This window comes from Orycteropus afer, unplaced genomic scaffold (assembly GCF_000298275.1).
Source record: "Orycteropus afer afer isolate SDZICR_OR568_19922 unplaced genomic scaffold, OryAfe1.0 scaffold00041, whole genome shotgun sequence".
NCBI lineage: Eukaryota > Metazoa > Chordata > Mammalia > Tubulidentata > Orycteropodidae > Orycteropus > Orycteropus afer.
Window position 1 is genome coordinate 7,146,562 of NW_006921628.1, and position 21,772 is coordinate 7,168,333.

At 36.5% G+C, this 21,772-nt stretch overlaps 1 protein-coding gene across 1 annotated transcript in view; it reads right to left on the bottom strand.

Moving 5' to 3' along the window:
* The window catches only part of DNAH12 (dynein axonemal heavy chain 12), a 313,213-nt gene that overhangs the window by 110,764 nt on the left and 180,677 nt on the right, over positions 1-21,772 (bottom strand). The window contains exons 43-48 of the mRNA XM_042780465.1: positions 15,994-16,155; positions 10,591-10,785; positions 4,450-4,583; positions 2,792-2,954; positions 1,558-1,638; positions 831-1,007 (exon numbers count right to left, since the gene is read on the bottom strand). Coding sequence (XP_042636399.1) covers positions 831-1,007; positions 1,558-1,638; positions 2,792-2,954; positions 4,450-4,583; positions 10,591-10,785; positions 15,994-16,155 — 912 coding nt within the window. The remainder of the gene's footprint in view (positions 1-830; positions 1,008-1,557; positions 1,639-2,791; positions 2,955-4,449; positions 4,584-10,590; positions 10,786-15,993; positions 16,156-21,772) is intronic.

The window sequence follows — 21,772 nt, forward strand, 5'->3', positions numbered from 1 at the left end:
CTCTACAAAGAAAACTATAAAAAACTACTTCAAGAAACCATAAGAGATCTACATAAACGGAAGAACATCCCATGCTCGTGGGTAGAAGATTGAACATTAAATGTGCCAAAAAACATAAAAGAAGAAAACAATAAGCTCGGTTTTTAAATTCCTGGTCCAAGAACTAGGAAGTCTCCATAAATGTTCTAAAATAATCTCTTGTGTTACAACTACAGGGCTGATGTAACTGAAAACCAGACAGTTTGATTCTGTGAGATGCTGAATAAACCATAGATTGAATTCACAGCCTTGTCAGGCCCCTCACATGAAAGTTATGGCACTAGTTAGGGAACAAGGCAAAGAATAGGATCGGAGTATCTCAAACCAGCACACTGCTTGAGCCTCCCTAGTCAAAAGAAGCTGTGTCTCCTCTCCTATTAGGTGAGGTTGGCTCAATATTGTCTGAAGGCACAATATCGTGTAATGCAGACAGGTGCTACCAACCGCTGTATTGAAAAACGACTAGAATTTTTCTGTACATACATGGCAAGAAGGTTGCAGAATGGTATGCCTCCGAGTCTATCTACAGATCATTTTAGTCTCTCAGAGACCCTTTACCCCATTCCCATTGGAATATCCTGAATATAAATAAAATATGAAAAGCAAAAATATAAAAATTGCAATATATCAAGGAAGAACTGCTAAGAGACAAGTTGCATTTAATTTCGCTGAGGAAAAGAAAAATCAGCATAATGCCATCCACTGAAAAAAAACCACATCTAATTAACCAAGTACCTGTACAAAGTTTTGTTTTGTTTATGAAACATAAAGCCGATAATTCAAGTACTTGCCTTTAGCGTATCCAATGCAGACAGAGCTGCTTCCAAGGCTGGAATCGCCTCAGCTAAGTCACTTTCACACTCGTTTTTCAGAACTTGAGCTTCTTCAGCCTTTCCACTGGCTATCTCTTCATCAAATTTTACAAACTGTCTTTTTGCTTCTACTTGTGCAGACTCTACCTCAATAATCTAAAGAAAGAAAAACTAAGGGTAATTCCTTAAGCATCCCATTCCTTTCTCAATCTCAGAGACAAAAGGAATATTTGAAAACTTGAAGAGTCAAACACAACATTTTGAAGTGTAGAAGCATTCAGGAAAGAATGAGAAGAAATGTAAATACATGTGACCCAATTTGGTAATGGGTTTCCCACGTGCCCTCAAAAATGACAGAACCCACAAGGGAGTTAGTAAGATAGCCAATCAATAGAAATGAGAAAGACCTTAAAATCAAAATTAAGTCTTATTTTCAAGGCTAACTTTTTACATATTCCAGTTGTCTTTTGGCATCAATAAAGAGTTCTGATGGCACCGTGGTTAAGGCATTAGGCTGCTAACCAAAAGGTTGGAGATTTGAACCCAACAGCTGCTCTGAGGAAGAAAGGTGCAGCAGTCTGCTTCCATGAGATTTACAGCTTTGTAATCCTGATGGGGGGGTCACTGTGAGTCAGAATCAATTCAATGCAGTGGGTTGGATTTGGTTTTAACATAAAAAAAAATTTTTTTTTTCAGGATACTCTACCTGCATCATATGTGCATTCTCAATTTTAGCTTCCTCCAATTTGGGCTGTAACTGGACAAGCTCCAATTGCATTTCACCAACCTAAATAGACAGTTTGTCATTAAGCTATTGTCATAGCTGCAATAGCTATGGAAACAAAAAACAGAACATAGAACCTTAATGTGCTATAAAGTGTTGGGACTAGAAAATATTAACTTTTCCTTATAGTTCTCTGCATGATCAACAAGACTGGAGTTTGGCCAGTTTTCTTTACAAAAGAATTTATCTTCTCTGAGTATGTGACAGGGCAATGAAAGATTGCAGTTACCATTAAAAAAAAAAAAAAAAACCACCTCACTGCTGTCAGTCATTTTTCCAACTCATAGCAACCCCTCCTTGGGTTTCCCAGGCAATATCACCACGGAAGTAGATTGCTCAATCTTTCTTCCAAGGAGCAGCTGGTGGGTTTGAACTGCCAGCCTTCTGGTTAGCAGTCAAATGCCTTAGGTATTGCACCTCCAGAGCTCCCACAATGACCACAGAATAAATGCAAATACAAAAGAAAGTGGCAGCTCAGGGTATACCTATGATACTCTTTGCATGATGTACTACGCAAAGACAAACTGCCCAAACATTTGTAATTTATACTGAGCTAATGCTAATAAAGGAGCACTGGTAGCATAGTGCCTAAAACATTTGACTACTAACCAGAAGGCTGGCAGTTCAAACCCTCCAACCACTCCTCAGGAGGAAGCTTGGGCAATCTACTTCCGTAGAGACATCTCCTAGGAAACTCAAGGAGGGGTCGCTATGAGTTGGGTTTGACTCAATGGCAGTGAGTTTGGTTTTTTTTTTTTTTAATGCTAATAAATGTTGTTATTACTGAAGTCATACATATATAAAATAAATAAATAAAAACTTATATTTAACCAATGGTAATTATAAAAAGTCAACCTGAAGTTACATTCTCTCAAATATCACAATATTAATTAAAAATATAACAAGATGTATTTGAATCTGTGTGGTCTAGACAACATTCAGCTTCTCTAAAACTCATTTTCCTCATCTGTAAAAGGACAGTCATAAAAGTGTCTATGTCCTGGAGTTTTTATGAGGAATAATGAAAGGATGCAGGTTAAGTACATAGCCCAGTGTCTGGCACACAATATAATCTCAGTAACTTATAGCTATTGTTATTTCTGTATCTTTTATTTCCTATTATATATTGCCATTTTGAGCAGCTAATCAAATTTACCTGGGATTCAGCAAAAGCTAATTTGTCAAGTCCATTTGTATATTGTTGTTTCGCATTCATGACAGCTTGTCGCTTTTTAGTCAAAAGCTGTCGAAATGAAGCAATAAGTTCAAGATAAGAAGTGGCGGTAACATAGTTATGTCGTCCTAACTCTCGCAAGAACCTAAAAGAAAGGTAAATAACAATGGGTTTCACAAAGTGACATTCAATATAACATTTTAACAGCAAATATATAAGAATAAATATTGATTTTTATTAGAAGCTGCCAAATATGTGAACTTCACAAAACTCTAGAAGTCTATCCATAAACCACATCCAAATTTTTTGTCTAAAAAAATCAAACAACAATGAGATTGTATTTTAAAAGTACAAATCAACAAAGATGTCTATCCAAAGTGAACTAAAACAAGATAGATAGATACCTTTTTATATATTTCATAAGTCAGGAGGATCACACCCTATAAGGGGCCCAAGACATTGTGTATGCTACACAAGTATAAGACAGGGAATTGGAGATAAGGTAGCAAGCATGAGTCATCATGCCTTGCACAGATCCATATGTTAGCTGAATGGAAAATGGCCAGAAATATGACTACTACACACATGTGCACATGGAAGCAATGGAAGTGATGATGTCTCATGGCAAGTATGTAGGGTAGGGTCTACCAGTGTCCAAGTCAACTGTGCTGGCTGGCTGTATGACTCTAGATAGAGAATATACCATGAGTATTTTGGCTTCACACTTTTGAGATGAGGATTTGAAAGATGAACAAACACTTTTGGGTATCTGTAGTCCACCAACCAACTACCCTCTCTGAGAACTGCCATCCAATGCCCTGGCAGCAATGTTTGGCCTGTGAAACCTGCCACCTGCCCACAGCTGATGGGACTAGGGATGGGTAGTGGACACAAACAAGCTAATCACATTTTTTTTTTCCTAGAAATTCATAATAGGGAGCTAAAAACAGCCAGACAGTCTCTGCCTATAGCTGAAACTACCATATGTAAACTTAAGAGCCGACTGGCAGCCAGTTTCCTCATCACTCTCTGTGAAGTAGAAAAGTTAGTTTGCAAAGGGAAAAAAGAAAGGAGATGCCCAGAGAGAAGCAGAGATGAGAAACATTTCTGGGTTTCTGGTTGGCTTTCTAATTCCTGCTTCCGGTCACTTCTGAGATCTAGCTTTATTTCTTCCCTTCAGCTTTGTGAGATATGCCTATGTCTTTATAATGAAAAAACCATGAACTGACTAATGATGACTCCATGTGCTACAGAGTAGAACTGATCCATAGGGTTTTCTTGGCTGTAATCTTTGCAGGAGTACATTGTCAGGGCTTTCTTCCAAGGTGCTGCTGGGTGGGTTCAAACTGCCAGCCTTTAAGTTAGATGTCAACTGTTTGTTGCCATGAGACATCATCACTTACATGTGCATGTGTGTGTGTAGTAGTCTTAGCAGTAAACTGTTGGTGCCACACAGGGCCCTATTTTCATAATAAACTCTTCCTTTTGTTAAAGCTAGAACAAGCAGCTTTCTCTTACTTGCAGGCTGAGGCTCTTAACTAATTAAATGTCTGGAAAGACTCAGAAGACATAGAAATCATATTAAAATTTTGGCTTTAAAATGCAAGATATAATTGTCATTAAAATTGATTAATATTAACCTTTCTGAAAGATCCACAATGGAGGTGTGAAAGTGTTTACAGATTGGAACTACCTCTTGTCGTTCAACTTCAGTGAGCTCTAGTGTTTCCAAGAATTTTACAGCTACAAGTTCAAGGGCATCTTCAGGCCATGGCTAAAAATAAGAAAAAGAAAAATTTAATATGAAATTTAAGACAGGTGGTCCCACTTCAGCTATATAAGTTAATATCTTCCTATAGGACAAGAATTTGGGGTTAGGAAACTTAACACAATTTTCTCCAATAATAGAACTAGGAGGACAAAGGTCATAAGTAAATCTATGAAAGACTTAATAAATATTTTTATACACTAAAACTAAGACAATATACAACATAAAGGTAGGATCCATGATATTTTGCATATCAAAGATACATTTCACTCCTCTCCCAACTCTTCAACATGTGAACGTCTAACTGGAATCCCAAATTTCTCATGATAGTGGCAGAGATTGCTAGTTGCTTACTCAATATCTATTAGTCTTTTCTTCCTTAGAATTCTAATTTTATTCTAGATAGCAATATACCCAACTAACAGACTAAATTTCCTAGACTCCCTTGCAATTCAGAGTGGCTGATGACATATAAGCAGATGTTAGGTGGGGACTGCAAAGAAGGCTCTTAAAGAGGGTTACAGAACTGGTATGTGTACTTTTTGCCCTCCCTCCATTCTTTTACTTCCTGCCTGAGACATGGAAGTAAAAACTGGAGCCCCAGTGGCCACCCTGAACCATAAAGTAATTTTGAGAATGGAAACCACATGCTAAGAAGAATAAAAATAGAAAGAATCTGGAATTCTGATGACTTTGTTACTCCACAAGAGCCCCAGTCTGCTTACCTTCATATTTTTTCTATATGAGAGGAAAAAACTTTATGTGTTTACTTTGGGTTTCTGTTAGTAGTAGCCCATCACAATTCTTAACTTATTGTAATGTCCAAAGCTGAACTTCTGATTCTCTTCCCCAGAACTCTGATGCTTCTTCACTCTTCTCCATCTCAGTGGAAGAATTCCTCTGCTTTTCCTGGAATATCTCAAGTGTGCTCCTGCTTCTTGGCCTTGGAATTTGCTGTTCCACGGAAGGAAGACTGGGCAACCTACTTCCTAAAGATTTACCGCCTCAGAAACCAAAAGGGGTCACTTTGAGTCAGAATCGACTCAATAGCAGTGAGTATGGTTTCTTTTTTTTTTTTTTTTGGTTTAGTCTAGAAGTAGGGTATTTGCAAGGTTGCTTAATGTAGAAGCTCAACCATATCTAAGGACCCAAGTTCTCCCCATGTTTTTGCTCCACCATTCTCAGTGCACTTTATTTTACTCTTGGGCTTGCCCCATCAAGATGCAAGATTACTGCTTTATATTCTCAACAAAAACAAAAGAAAATTATATATTTTTTCTTTAAAAGAAAAGTATGTGTGCTTGGGGCATCACGTTCTCAAATGACAAGGCTGACAGAAAAGGCCCTTTTTCTACCACGTGACTCTTGTTGAAGTGAAGCAAACTTCCTCAAAGCCCCCCAGAAGACTTGGCCTCAGGACCCATTGCCAAGGAATGGGCTTTGCACAGGCTCATGAATAAACCAGTAGCTAGCAAAAGGAATAAAAGTATCATTATTAACGTAGATCAACCATAAATCAACTCCTGTGGTACATAAAGTGATTTCCCACACAAAATCAGAATTCTGATTTTGATTCCTCCATGAGCAAAGATGGAGGGAAAGAAAATGGATATTGGATAGTTAACCAAACTAGTATCTCCCTTGCCATCATAAGCTAGTGTTACAAGAGATGACACACCTTGATGGTAAGGTTTATTGTTTAAACAGTTGATGTAAATCCATATTCCAAATAGCTTTCTTAAATTATTTTTTTACCAACACCTCATCTGATCTTGTTAACTATTCATTGTTTTTGTCTCATGACGTGGCTGTCAAAGAGCTCAAGTTAGCTCCTGCTAGTTTATGCCATTCTCTTACTACCCTTTTATGCTTGTGTTATGTATTCCATTTTCAGTTCATTATAGGAATCCCTTAAGGCATCTTGTATACCATCGATCACATGTGGCTATTTGACATACAAACTGAGTAAGGGTGTCAATGTCAATCCATCTAAAATATTTAATACAACATTCTAATAATTCGTTATTTTTCATATGTAAGTGAGGTCACATAATATTTGTCTTTTTGTGACTGACTTGTTTTGCACAGCATAATGTCGTCAAGTTCCATCCACAGTGAAGCATGTATCAAAACTTTCTCTGGCTAAGTACCATTCCATTTTACCTATGTACCATACTCTGTTTTTGCATTCATCTTTTGATGGGCATTTAGGCTGTTTCCACCTTTTGGCTGTTGTGAATAGTGCTATAATGAACACTGTGTACAAGTCTCTTTCTGAGTCTTTGCTTTCACGTTTTTTTTGGATATAACTAGGAGTGGAATTGCTGGGTCATATGGTAGTAGTTCTATTTTTAGTTTTTTGAGGAATCACCATACTGTTTTCCACAATGGCTGTATCATTTTTCATTTCTACCAGCAATGGATAAGAGTTTCAATTTCCCCATATCCTCGGCAACATTTGCTATTTTCTGTACCCCTCCCCAATGTTGGCTATCCTAGTAGGAGTGTAATGGTATCTCATTGTGGTTTTTATTCGCATTTATCTGATGTCTGATGCTAAGTATCTTTTCATGTTGGTGGCCTTTTGAATGTCCTCATTGGTGAAATGTCTATTCAAGTCCTTTGTCCGTTTTACGATTGGGTTGTCTTTTTGTTGTTAAGCTGTTGAAGTTTTATATATGTATACTGGTTATTAGACTCATCAGATGTATGGTTTCCAAAGATATTCTCCCAGTTCGTAGCTTGTCATTTCACTTTTTTTGGTAAAGTCTTTTGATGAACCAAAGTTTTTAATTTTCATGAGGTCTCACTGATTTATTTTGTCTTCTGCTGTTTGTGCTTTTGTTGTTATGTTAGATAATCCCTTGTTGAAAGCTAGGCCTGACAGTATTGTCCCTGCTTGTTCTTCTAAGAATTTTATGGCTTTAGTTTGCACTTTTAGATCCTTAATCCATTTTGAATTTGTTTTTGGCTTAGTATAAGGCGAAGATACTGTTTCAATTTTCTGCTTGTGGAAGTTCAGTTTTCCCAGTACCACCTCTTCTCTCCACATTTAGAATGGATTTTGCACCCTTATCAAAAAATAATTAATGACAGATGTATGGATTTATTTCTGGACTGTGAATTCTATTCCATTGGTCTATGTGTCTCCTGTTATACCAGTACCAGGTTGTTTTGATTTATGTAGCTGTATAGTATGTTTTAAAATCAGAATGTGTGAATCCTCCTACTTTTTTCTTCATTTTCAACATTTTAGCTATATGGGGCCTCTTGCCATTCCATATAAAGTTCAGGATTGGTTTTTCTATTACTGTAACAAAGGCTGTTGGAATTTTGACCATGATTGCATTGAATCTATAGATTGCTTTGGGTAATATTGACATCTTAACAATATAAAGGGTTCTAATTCATGAACATGGAAGATCTTTCAATTTATTTCTGTCTTCTTTAAGCTTTTTCAGCAGCTTATTGTTTATTATATATATATATTGTTTATATATATATATATATTATAGTTTTCATTGTACAACTCTTTCAGGTCCCTAGTTAGATTTTTTCCTAGGCATTTTATTCTCTTAGATTCTACTAGAAGTAGAATTATTTCCCTCATTTGCTTTTCAGATTTCTCATTGCTGGTGTGTAGAAACCCAACTGACTTTTGTTTTCTGACCATGTACCCAAGTAGCTCTGTGGTGTAGTAGGGTTAAAGCATTTGGCTGCTAACCTAAAGGTCAGTGCTTCAAACCCACCATTTGCTCCATGGAAGAAAGATGGGCCAGTCTGCTTCCGTAAAGTTTTACAGCATTAGAAAACCAATGGAGATCCCTATGGATTGGGCATGACTTGATGGCAGTGAGTTTGGTTTGGACCTTGTACCCTGCAACTTTGCTAAATTCCTAAATTAGTTCTAAAGTTGTCTTGTGGACTCTCTGGAATTTTCTATATATAGGATTATATCATCCACAAATAGAGATAATTTTACTACTTCTTTTCCAAGCTGGATGCTTTCTATTTATTTATTTATTTATGTCTTACTGCTCTGGCAATGATTTCTAATACAGTATTGAGTAGAAGTAGTGAGAGCAAGCACACTTGTCTTGTTTCCTGTTTCAAGGAGAAAGCTTTCAGTCCTTCTCCATTAAGGATAATGTTGGCTGTTGGCTTCTCATATACACTCTGAATCATATTGAGTATTTTCCCTCTATTTCAATCTTCTTCAGGGTTTTCATCAAGAAAGGATGTTGGATTTTATCACATGCTTTTTCTGCATCCATAGAGATGATCATGTGGTTCTTTTCCTTTGTTCTACTGATGATTATTTTCTAATGTTGAATCATTCATGCATTCATGGAATAAAACCCACTTGGTCATCGCATATGACTCTTATAATATTCCTATTTCATACAAAAATATTCCAATAATGCCTTCTTTTGTTCTCTGAATGGTTTTGGCATCCCCGGTAAGTTTACACCCTACTTTGGAGACTGGAGATCTGTACAAAAAGTCAATGCCTTTCTGATTGTGAGATACACAGGGTTTTACACTCACTTCCTGAGTTTCACAAACTCAAACCCCAAACAATGCCTTTGGCCTCTATGACATAGGCTCTATCTCTCCAGTGCTTTACGGTATAATCTTTTTTCCTCTTTATTGTCCACTTAACCTCCTTTGTCTATTTGCAACTTCTGCATCCCTCTTTTTCTAATTTCCCCCAACAAGTATGATTCACTTATAACAGAACGGAAAGTCTTATGGTTATGAAAAAGGTATCTAGCAGTAGTAGAACTGTTTTTATAAGGTTTCACAAAAAGTAAACTTACAGTGGGACAGGTTTTCTCATTTGGTTATTTAAAAGAAGTAATATTGAGATGTAGTTTGCATAAACCAAAACCATAGCTTTGTGGAAACCAATTCCACATAGCTTTTATTGTATTAATATGCAAACATCCACTAGGTAAATACATATGTAACTTTCAAATTGGCAGAATTTGTTAATCAAACATCCAATTGATAACAAGTAGGCAAAAGAGAATAAAACCAATTAGTATCAGAAATTTATTTTAAAAAGAAATTATCCAGGGTCAACCTACAGTCCACTTTCTACTGGGCATAAAACAATAGGAGGCATCATGAGCCATTATTCTCAATGGAATAAATGTTTGATGGTCTTATACAGGCAATGGCAATTTGCCTTAAGGTTAAGTGAGGTGATAGCCTTCACCATGAGCTGCTGGCATAACTAAAATCCATGCCTCTTGTTTTGCCCCTGTCCAATTTATCTACCACACAGCCTCCATGAGGCTTTTTCCTAAAATATAGATTAGCTAAAAATATGTTAATATTCCATAATACCTTTGGGATAAAACCAAATATCTAAGCACATCTTACAGAATCTCTTTATAACCTGGCATCTATCCAAAGCTCTCCCTTGTCTCCTGTCTTCCTCATTGCCAGCCAGCTATATTATTTGCAGCTGCCCAAATGAGCCGTGCTCTTCACAGCCTTTGCACATATATAGCTAATTCATCTTCATACTTCAAAGATTTATTGTCTTCATATATATATATATATATGTGTATATATATATATATACATATATATATATGTGTGTATATATATATATACATATATATATATATGTATATATACACACCCTTTGTACACCGAGATTTTTGCTCTTTTCTATAACTATGACTGTTGATTTTCTGACTGGTTTATCTGTCTTCCAGACTGAAGTATGAGCTCTTTGCAGGGATCATGTCTCATCAGTCTGTGGTGCTGAACATCATGCCTGTTATTATAGTAAGTAGTCAAGAAACATTTACTGAATGTTTATTAATCTACCACCATTGAGTCGATTATGATATAGTCATTAAGTTAGTAGCCAAATGCCTTGCCCACTGTGCCACTGAGCTACTTTATATCAGTGGAGCTTACATAAGATTTCAATAAAACTATAAAAGAGTTAGTTGCAAAAAAAAAAAAGAAGAAGAAGAAGAAGAAAATTACAAACCTGAAACCAGTCAATAGTACAGCAATTGATGAGGGATGGGAACTGCCGTAAGCGATTTCGAAAGGCATCTCCAATGGGGCTAAAGGCCACTACAACATGCAGATTATCCTTGCAGCGATTCACAAAGAAAGCAAACAGGGCTAAGGGACTAAGTTCATCATGTTTACTGCCAGCCTGGGCTACTGGACGAACACCCTAGGGAATATCAGAAAATAAAAGCGTCATGAAGAGATAAGTTGATAGTGAGATTAATGGATACTGGAATATTAAGAAGTTTTTACTACTCTTCTTGTAAATATATTTAAAAATGTTTTATATCAATATAATGGCTTTGATATAGTTTGTACTTAGAAGACTTCTTCTAACTCTATAATTGTTGTTGTTGTTGTTGTTATGTGCCGTCGAGTCGGCCCCGACTCATAGTGACCCCTCCTTGGGTTTCCGAGGCAGTATCACTACAGAAGTAGATTGCCCAACCTTCCTTCCGAGGAGTGGCTGGTGGGTTTGAACCGCCAGCCTTCTGGTTAGCAGGCAAGTGTCTTAGCCACTATGCTACCAGAGCTCCCAACTCTATATCATTTTAAAACAGATATCTGCCAAAAATACACCCACAGAGATACTCACAAAAAGTTCACTAAGATATACATTCAATATATATGTTAAACATAATTCAACAATATGTTTTAAGAGGAAAAAATGTAACCAATTAAAGTGTCAATCAGTTAAGGTACTGGTTAAAAATATTATAAAGCATCCATATGTTGGAATTTTATACAATTGTTAAAAATAATGAGGTTTATCTATATATGTGGTATTGCAAGATCAGCAGCATAAAATAAATGGAAAAAAACCAAGTCGTACAACAGTATACCTAATATGAGTCTCTTTGTTAAATTAAATAAATATATAACTGTATATGTATGAGTACATATATAACTTTTCATGGAAGCCCTCCAAAAGAACTATTAATAGTCATTTCTTTCAGCAAGATACACTTACAGGAGAACATGAGAAGAAGGCTTTTATTTTTCATTTTGGATATTCTTTTTTGTCATTTTGACATTCTTACACTGTTTGAATTCTCTAACATTATACTTATAATATTTGTATATATAAAAATGTTAACAGGGGTGTCTGGCAATAAAATTATAGATCACTTTTCATTTTCTTTCTTTGTATATATCTATATGAGAAAGGCATCTATATCAACGACTTGGGAAATAAAACTTTTTTTTTTTAAACTGTGCTTTAGGTGCAAGTTTACAGAGCAGAGTTTGTTTTACATTCAACATTTCATGTACATTTGGTTTCACTCCTCAATTACCATCCCCAATCCTAACACACTCTCCTCCCCTCCCTTCCCAGTCACCACCCCACATGCCCCTCATAGTTATCTACTGCTGTGTGTCCTGTATTTCCTTTGTGTCAATGTTGCCCCACTGGTGCCCTGTGGTCGACTGCTCCAAGGGATGCATCTCCATAGAGTATGTGGGTGAGTCATCCTGGGTTGAGCAGTCTGCGTGTACATCTTATTTATTATTGAGTTGAGAGCCAGGCCCTGGGAGTGAGTTTTATTCCAGGCCTGAAGTGTATCCCAGGGCCATAGAATTGGGGGTCTCACCAGAGTCCATCTGACCAGTAATTCTAGTCATTATTGTGTTTTTGGATTAGTTCCATGATTTTCCTTCCACTCTATCCAGGATCTCCAGTTTTGATCCTTTCCCGAGTGGTTGGCATTGGTAGCCAGGCACCATCTAGTTCTTCTAGTCTCAAGGGCCATCATGTCCTAGGGTTGATTGCTTCCAAATGCTTTTGGTTTCTTTCACACTCTTCTTCGCTTCTGACAATAGGAAACCATTAGCTGCATCTTAGACAGCCACTTGAAAGCTTTTTAAGACCCTAGTCACTAGTCACCAATGTAGGCTGTGGAAAAGATTTTTATGTATTTGGGAAACAAACATCTTGAGTTCAAATCCCTCCTTGCCACTTACTACCTGGGTGGCCTTGGTGCAAAGTTACTTAAACTTTCTGTAATTTAGCTTCCTCAAATTCTATGTAAATGTAAAATGGGCAAAAGAGTACCTACACATCAGAGGGTTGCTGATGATGAAATGAGTTATTCATATGAACATTTAAAATACTTCGTGCCACATAGGTGACTGTTGAGTACTGATTACCTTTTATTTTATAGCTTACCTTTCTCCTTACCCAGAACATAAAAGCCTTCATAGCCAATAAATTATCTTATAAATAGATTTTAAATGTTTCAAATAGTAAATACAGGGAGTGGTCATGATGATCATCATTTCAGTTGCTACTACAATGAATGTGCTTCTAAGAGAATTTCTTCTATGCTTTCCATTATATGACAGCTCTATTCATAGAAAATTGGAAACAGACTATTTATAGGACTTTTCAAGTTATGATTATTATAATCAATGTCAGCCTATGAAATTAGCTTCAAACAGTATTAACTTTGAGTCAATAATGGGATATTCAAATTGATAAAGCCAAAAAATAGTTGCAACTATAAAACAGGATTTCAGCAAAGGGTCAGGATGCTGATATAAATATAAGAGTTATTCACATAAAAATAATAGTTGAACCTTTTAGAGTAGATGAGCTCCCTGTGGGAGAGAGTAATTGTGCGTGTGTGTATATGTGTACATGCATACTTTAGGAGCAGGGTTCTGGGATGAAAGAACATGGAGAAGTTACTAAATTAGAGAAACAGCAAACAAACTCAGTGTAATTTCATGGCAGAGAAGGGAAGGCAGAGTTTAAAAGGAAGGAAAGATGTATTACCCAGACATGAACATGAATTAAAAAATAAAATGAACTGAAAAAAGATCACCAAATGTGGAAAATAAGAAGTCAATGCTACATCTGAGAAAGAAATTCCAGCTGTTTAATTCTGTAAGGAGTACAAATGGAACAGTAGAAAAAGTTGTATAGAAATGGAGCTCTAAGGCTAGAACTGATGGTGAAGTCAGAGAAATGTGTTGTGTCTAAAAAGGTGCCCTCTGGGCAGTGCCAGGGCCAAGCCATGAGGTTATGAGGAATGATGTTTAAAGTAAAATATTTATCAGAGGCATGAATTAAGGCAACCAGGGAAGTGGTCTCCAAAGTGGAATGCAAAGGCTGGTGCACTGCGTATGGAAAGGAAGCAGTAGAATTTTTATTCATAATACCTTTTTTATTTCTTAAAAATCAGCATAAAATAAGCAGAAACAGGGATACATTGCAGTGCCCCTGAGTTCTGACCATGGCTATTTTCTTGTGTATATACTGATACTCCCACTAAGGAAAGAAAGCCTTTAGGCCACTGTGGGATCACACCATAAAAAAAGAGGTAGTGAAGCCATGGAAAAGTGTAGTGGTAGAGTGACAGACAATAGTTAAAATGACCAAAACAGTTTAGGAAATCCCATTTCCAAAGTGGAGAGCTGCTTGGGGGGCAGTGTGGGGGATGTCTATGAATTAAAAGAAATTGCTATTCTTCAGCAGTGTTGGCCACATCCTCTCTATCTCCCACATAAAAGCAGAGAAGTTGGGTTTTTCCTTCCCCCCCCCTTCTCCTCCACCTCAGATAATGAACTAGCAAGGTGCCATTTACTGAGGGCTTCCTAAGTGGCAGGAGCTCTGGTGGTATAGTGCCTAAGGCATTTGACTGCTAACCAGAAGGCTAGTGGTTCAAACCTACCAGCCACTCCTCAGAAGGAAGATTGGACAATCTATTTCCATAGTGATACCACCTCAGCAACTCAAGGAAGGGTCACTATGAGTCAAAATTGACTCAACAGCAGTGAGTTTGGATTTTTTGGTTTTTCCTAAGTGACAGACACTACTTAAGTGGTTTCTTTCACTCGACACATGTACACCACAGCAAACGCATGCAGGAAGAACTATTATCTGTGCTCCTATTACACAGAAAAATGAGATGCTTGAACTACCAGGGTGAATCCATTTTGTATCAGAGCTATCGGCGTAGGCTGAGAATGAAGCATCCAGGCATGAGTGATATATTGTGAGTAAGAGTTGTTATGGTAGTGAACATGAAGGAAAATAACTACCAGAGATCTTGTGTGGGAAGGTCCTAGAAGTGAGAGTTGAAGGACAGGACATCTGACAGTGGTGGCCCCTTCACAGTTATATTCTTTGTTAATTAAATCACAAAGTATGGCTTGTATCATCCAGTATCAGAACTGGAAGATAAGTAAATTTAATAAAGGCTGTTTAAAGACTTACAGCACATAACAACAAGAACAACAACTAACCAGTGGCAAAACATAAACGTTAATCAAGTAAGTTGAAATTCTATGTTCTCTCAAACCAGTGCAGCCCTAAGACATGATTTTTAAATCCTAAATCATCTAAAGAACATGCTAAATGAAATCAAACAGGTGAAACAAACTGCCAACATTACAAAGAAAGAAATTAAAAAACAAAAATGCTGTTTCATTGCTATGGAGAGTGGTGTCACTACAGGGATGGAGGGGGTGTGGACCATACTGGATGGCACTGTCAGAGAAAATGACAATAACATGACTGTCTATAACATTTCTGTGCAGTGTTCCATCAGAAATGTATTATTTTTTATTAAAATATCCCTGTAGTTAATTATAACAACAAAAACATTTTTTGTAAGCCCAGTTTACATGTATCAATATACCTACAAGGCTACAACTCTACGCTGATTTACTTTTTGAAGCTTCTAATGCCTTCCTGCAGAGCTGTCACGATTACCAATTACAATGACAGCTCAAATCACATGGTTTTGTCTGCACTCGCTACAAGTATGCACAGTTGTTTTTGTTAGTACTGGTGTTTTCACAGTCTGTGATTTTGTCAAATTTTCTGGTGTTTTAGCTACTATATTGTGGTAATTAGTATTTGCAACCTATATCAATAGCTTTTTTGAGAATGAAGTAGTAATTACAAGAAAAGAAGGAGAAAATATTTTAAAAAAAGGCTTCGGCTCAGTTACTAATAATGTAATTTGATGCAGAAAGATTTTACAAAACAATTTTGATGTTAATATTTATATAATCCAAGAAACACAGTATTTAAGCAATTTACAATGATGTTTATCACTTATTATTTTATGGTTAAAACTGACAATAAGCATTACTAAGGATTCTATGTGGTCTGGAACTGAAGAAAGTCCATGGGGTGTGAGGTGTCATACCATGAGTTACTGCCCTGGGTGACATCAAGCCTAGTGATGTCATTGGCTATGGAAGAAACAGTTTAAAATTCACTAAACAATGATTCATTAAAATACTTAAATTTTTAAGTATGAAATTCCTCTCCACAAGCTATATTTATCCTGAAGAACACAGGAAAAGTTTTAAGATCAGAAAATTCCTGTGCTGCAAGTAGCATTACCTAAAAAGCATTTACCTCCATCACTTCTTGCTTTTCATCTGCTGCAAAAATGTTTGGCACTTCTCCAGTATTGAGCACACTGTCAATATCCTCTAGAAAAGCTTCCTCTTTAATCTGAGTGTCCGTGATTAGAAAGACTGTCTTCTGGCCTTTCATGCCTGCATTCCTCAACAGAACCTTAAAAATTAAAATGCACATATAAGCAGAATGTGGTAGAAATCTGCTATTTTTACTTTCCTTCCCCATCACTTTTGTTAACAGTACTTTGATTTTAGGACAGTAACTCTCTCCATTCCTGGTATGCTATCAATCTGGGTATGCTGTCATCTCTCCCACCCCTTGCGTGAGAACACAAAGCAAACTGCTCAGAGTTCCCTGATCCCTTACCAAAACTCATGGCTATTGAGTTGTTTCCAATTCATAGCGACCCTATATATCCTGAGAGTGGAAATACTCCATAGGGTTTCTAAGGCTATAATTTTTTTTTTTTGAGCATAGGGTTTATTCTGAGCAGTTAATATATATGCAATATATTTTGATTCCAGAAAAAGCAAATGGCTCAAAGAAGCTATGTACAATGGGGCTTATAAAAAGAAAAGGAGAGAGAAATATAGGAAATCAACCATTGGCTAATCTTAACATGATTGAACCATGTAGGGCTATAATCTTTATGGAAGCACACTGCCTCATCTTTCTTCCATGGAGCAGCTGGTGGGTTTGAACCATTGACCTTTCAGTTACCAGCTGAGCACTTAATCACTGAGCCACCAGGGCTCCTACCCCAAGCTCTTAGGCACAATCATTGACTCAGAGAAGGCAAGCCTTATTTCAGGTACTGAGATGGACCTGAAAACAAAAAGATCCCTGTCCTTCTTAAATGGAGGATATAAAAGCCAGTAATATAGAACTTCTAGGGACCATCTGTGTTGCCTCATAGAAAGAGGCTGCCTATGATGGAGGCCAAATAGAGGAGAGCAGAACCAAGAGATATAAAGAACAACTACTGAGGACATAATTTGAGCCCCTAAATTTAGCTTGTCAAAAGCCTATGTACCTCCATCATCTATAGACAGCTGATCTTTGAGAAAGGTCTCAAATCTGTTAAACAGGGAAGAGATAAAAGCTTTAGCAAATGGTGCTAGAAAAATTAGATATCCATTTGCAGAAAAATGAAACAGGATCCATACCTCACACCATATACAAAAACTAACTCAAGGTAGATCAAAGATCTAAATTAAAACCTAAAACTATAAAGATCCTGGAAGAAAAAAAAATAGGGGCAAACTTAGGGCCCCTAATTTATGACACAAATAGTCAAACATAACTAAAAAATACACAAACAGCAGTAGAGAAACTAGATGACTGGGACCTCCTAAAAATTAAACACGTAAGTGTATCATAAGACTTCTCTAAGAGAGTAAAAAGAGAACCTACAGACTGGGAAAAAAAATTTGGCAACCACCTATCTGACAAGGAAGTAATCTCTCAAATTTATGGAAAACTTCAATATTGCAACAACAAAAAGACAAACAAACTAATTAAAAAATGGGCAAACAGAAACTTCACTAAAGAAAACATTCAGGGGGCTAACACATACTTGAAGAAAATTAGAGAGATGTAAATCAAAACAACAATGAGATATCATCTTACCCCAGCAACAATAGTAATGACCAAAAAAACAACAAATATTGATGAGGGTGTAGAAAGACCAGAACTCTCATACACTGCTGGTGGGACTTAAATGGTACAACTACTGTGGAAGATGGTATGATGCTTCCTTTAAAAAGTTGGAAGTAGAGATACCATATGATCCAGCGATACCACTAGTAAGTATCCATCCTAGAGAAATAAGAGCTATGACATGAACAGATGTATGTAAACCCATGTTCATTACAGCACAATAGAAAAATATGTAAAGAACTTAAGTGTCCATCAACAGAAGAATAGGTAACAAACTGATACATACAAACAATGTATGCAATTATAAAGAATAACGATGAATCCATAACACATCTAACAACATGGATAAACCTGAAGGACATTATGCTGAGTGAAATAAGTCAATCACAAAAGGACAAATATTTTTATGAGACCACTAATATAAAAAGTCAATAAAAGGTTTACACACATAAAGAAACATTCTTTGATGGTTATCAGGGATGGGAAGGAGAAGAAAGTGAAAATCACTAACTAGGGAGTAGACACGTATTAACTTGGGTGAAGGGAAAGACAATATACAACAAGGAGGAGATGAGCACAACATGATCGAGGCAAAGGAAGATGGTGAGGTACACAAGAGTGAAAGGCAACAATGGCAAATACTACTACATACACAATCCTGCAAAAACAGTAGTATTGAACAATAATAGACATAGGGAGATATGCAAGCTGAACAGGTGTGAGACGGTGTGTGGAACTATACCCAAAAGTATATTTAGGTTTGACAGAGGATATTTCTGCATACATGTTTGCATGTGCTACAAATAGATTTATATACATAGTAGAGCATACAGGGAGCAAAGTTATAAAAACTTCTTAGCCATAATCAAAAACCTTGGGGACTAAGACACTGGGTTTGGGAGCTTGGGACCACAGTCTTGAGAGATATCTAAGTCAGTTGGCACCACAGTACACAAAGACAATGTTTTACATCCTAGTTTGGTGAGTAGTGACTGAGGTCTTAAAAGCTTGTGAGTGGCCCTCTAAGATTCAACTGTTGGTCTCTTCCTCTCTGGAAAGGGAATGAAGAAAGTAAAGAAAGAAGAGTGGAGAAAATCAAAGACTCAAGGAAACAATTAGTCCAAAGGACTAATGGACAATGCAAACTACAACCTTGACTAGCCTGAAACCAGAACTAAATTGTGCCTGGCTATCTACCGACTGCTCTGATCTGAACGACACTAGAAGGTCCTAGACAGAGTGAAAGAAAAATGTAGAACAAAATTCAAAATCATAAAAAAGACCAGACTTACTGGTCTGATAGGGACTGGTAGAGCCCTCAGAACGATGGTCCCTAGTCATTCTTCCAACCTGGAACTGAACCCCACCCTGGGGATCATCTTTCAGCCAAATAACAGGTAGGCCTACACAGTGAACAATAACACCAGGGAGAACTTACTCCTCAGAACAATCAACCATAGGAGACCAAAAGGGCAGCCTTTGCCAAAAAAACAAAGTTGAGAAAGCAAGAAGGGGCACCAAAGATGGAAGAATGCAAATGGACAACCCCAGGAGGAAGTGGGAAGAGTGCTATTACACTGAGGGGATTGCAACCAATGTCACAAAACAAAATGTGTATAAATTATTGAATGGGAAACAAATTTGCTCTATAAACTTTCACCCAAACCACACATTTTTTAAAAAATTATGTTGAATTTGAAGTGAATTACAACATACAAAGGAAACTCAATAAAAATGCTGTATCTTAAACAAACCATAAAAATAAAAGCCTATATACCTTTGGACCCTTCAGTCATGCAAGCCAGTATCTTTCTCTTTTGTTTAAAGCAGTTTGATCTGGCTTTTGGTCAGTTGCAACCAGAGTCCCAACTAGTGTAAAGTTATGGACTCAGTGATATGCTGGTACTGGCCTTTCTAGGCTTGCTAGAACCAATGCTAAAATTTCAGGAACTAATGAATAGATGGTTAAACTATATTTAAAAACAAAGGTAACACATACCTAAACTATCACTATCAATTATCTTATTATGCTTGCTATTATCTATGCTCTGGAGGTTATTTAAGTCTACCTTATCTATAGAGCAAAATACAGTACAATGTATTTTAGTAATAGTATATTTTCTACTTATTTTGATATATTAATAACTATAAAACTGTCATGATTAGCTATAATAGTTCTTAAATGTAAGATCTAATGGTGCTCTAATGCACCTCTCTTCCTAACTCTGTTTTCAGTGACATCATGTTGGTAGCTTTAAATCAGCCATGTTAGGACTATTTATACCATGGATCTTTGCAAATGCTACAAATAAGGGCTTCTCTCTCATTCCTCTTCCATTAGAGCTGCTTGTTAAACATTTGCCACTATACCACAAACCCACCAGCCGCTCCTTGGAAGGAAGATGGGGCAATCTACTTCCATAGTGATACTGCCTTGGAAACCCAAGGAGGGGTCACTATGAGTTGGGTCTGACTCGATGGCACATAAAAACAACAACAACATAGCTCATAGTGAAAAGAGCATTTCAGCTTCTGCAAGTGAGATTTTAAAATAAACTTCTATTTCTATTATAAAATCATATATTTTAAATAATTATTGTATAAATGCTGAATTTTTATATTGTACAAAACTATGTTTTTTTTACATTAATGCCATCTTCCAATATGTAGGCTATTTTGTTCCTAGAGATAATTTTTTTATTACCAAAAGTAAATGCTAGTTTTTAAAGAACTATCATATCAGATCATCTTTATAATTATTAATATTATACCAAATAAGTAGAAAATACAATATTAATAAGCAGATTTAACTTATTGCCATAAGCACCACTACATTTCAAAGTAATAGGCAAACATACAATGTGTGAAGCTGTTTCCAAATAGAAAAGAAAAAAGAACTAACATTTTTCAAAATACTAATTACATGCCAGGCACCTTGCCAAGAACCTTTCATATATGATATAATTTAATCACAATAATCTGCAAAATGAGTAGTTTTATCCAAATTTTATAAATGAAGAAATTAAATACAGAAAGGTTTCATAATATGCCCAATAAAACATAGTTAAAAAGTCGTGCAAAACAGGAATTAATACTGAATCTGACTTTGAAATTCATGTTCTTTCTACTACAGTAAATGGTTTTCTATTATCTCATTTGGTATGCATCAAAATTTTTCCTCTGAAGTCTGAGCAGAAATTTAAAAAAAAAAAAAACATAAATGTAGCTTTTCTTCTTATGTCTATGTAGACCTCTCTGCTGTAACTTTGGATTCTACCACTCCTAATTGCAAGTGACAAAGAAAAGCCCATTTCTCTATGCTAATTTTTAGGATGTGGAAATTTAGGATAAGAGGGTCCATGAAAGTAAAAAAAGTACAATATCATGTCTCCCTTCTTTTATCATTGTGGATCATCTCTCTTTGGGGGTCTACAGAGCCCCTGGGCATAGGAGGATAAAGCCCCAAATATGCACTCAATTATTTTATTGATTACTGGGAAAGCAACACAGCTCTGAAATCACTAAGACTGAACATTAACGACACCACCATCTTCACATCATAATGAGGTTCACATTCAGCAGTCTGCAGGAAAACATACATTTATAGGAAACAAGACTTCCTGAACCAGAATATAGGAGTCCTCATGGTGCAGTGGTTAAAGTACTCAGAGGCTAACTGAAAGGTTGGTGGGTCAAACCCACCAGCCACTCTGCAAGAAAAAGATGAGGCACTCTGCTGTTGTAAATATTTACAGATTTGGAAACCCTATGAGGCAGTTCTACTCTGTCCTATAGGGTCCCTTTGAGTCCAAATTGACTTGACGGCAATGTGTTTTTGGTTTTTGAACTAGAATAAAGATAGAATCAGCAGCTTCAGTTGTAATGATGTAGTGAATAAGAAGTGAGTTTAAAATCTTTGCTCTGCTGTGTATAACTTCCTTCAGCCTCATGTTCTCATCAGTAAAACACAAAGACAACCAAACGTGCTACATTGAATTGTTATACATATAAAATGAGATCATGTTTGTAAAGCACTTAGGACAGTAGGTGATCTATGGATAGCATTATCATTATCATCACCACCAATGTATTCAGTCAGTATACAGCTACATAA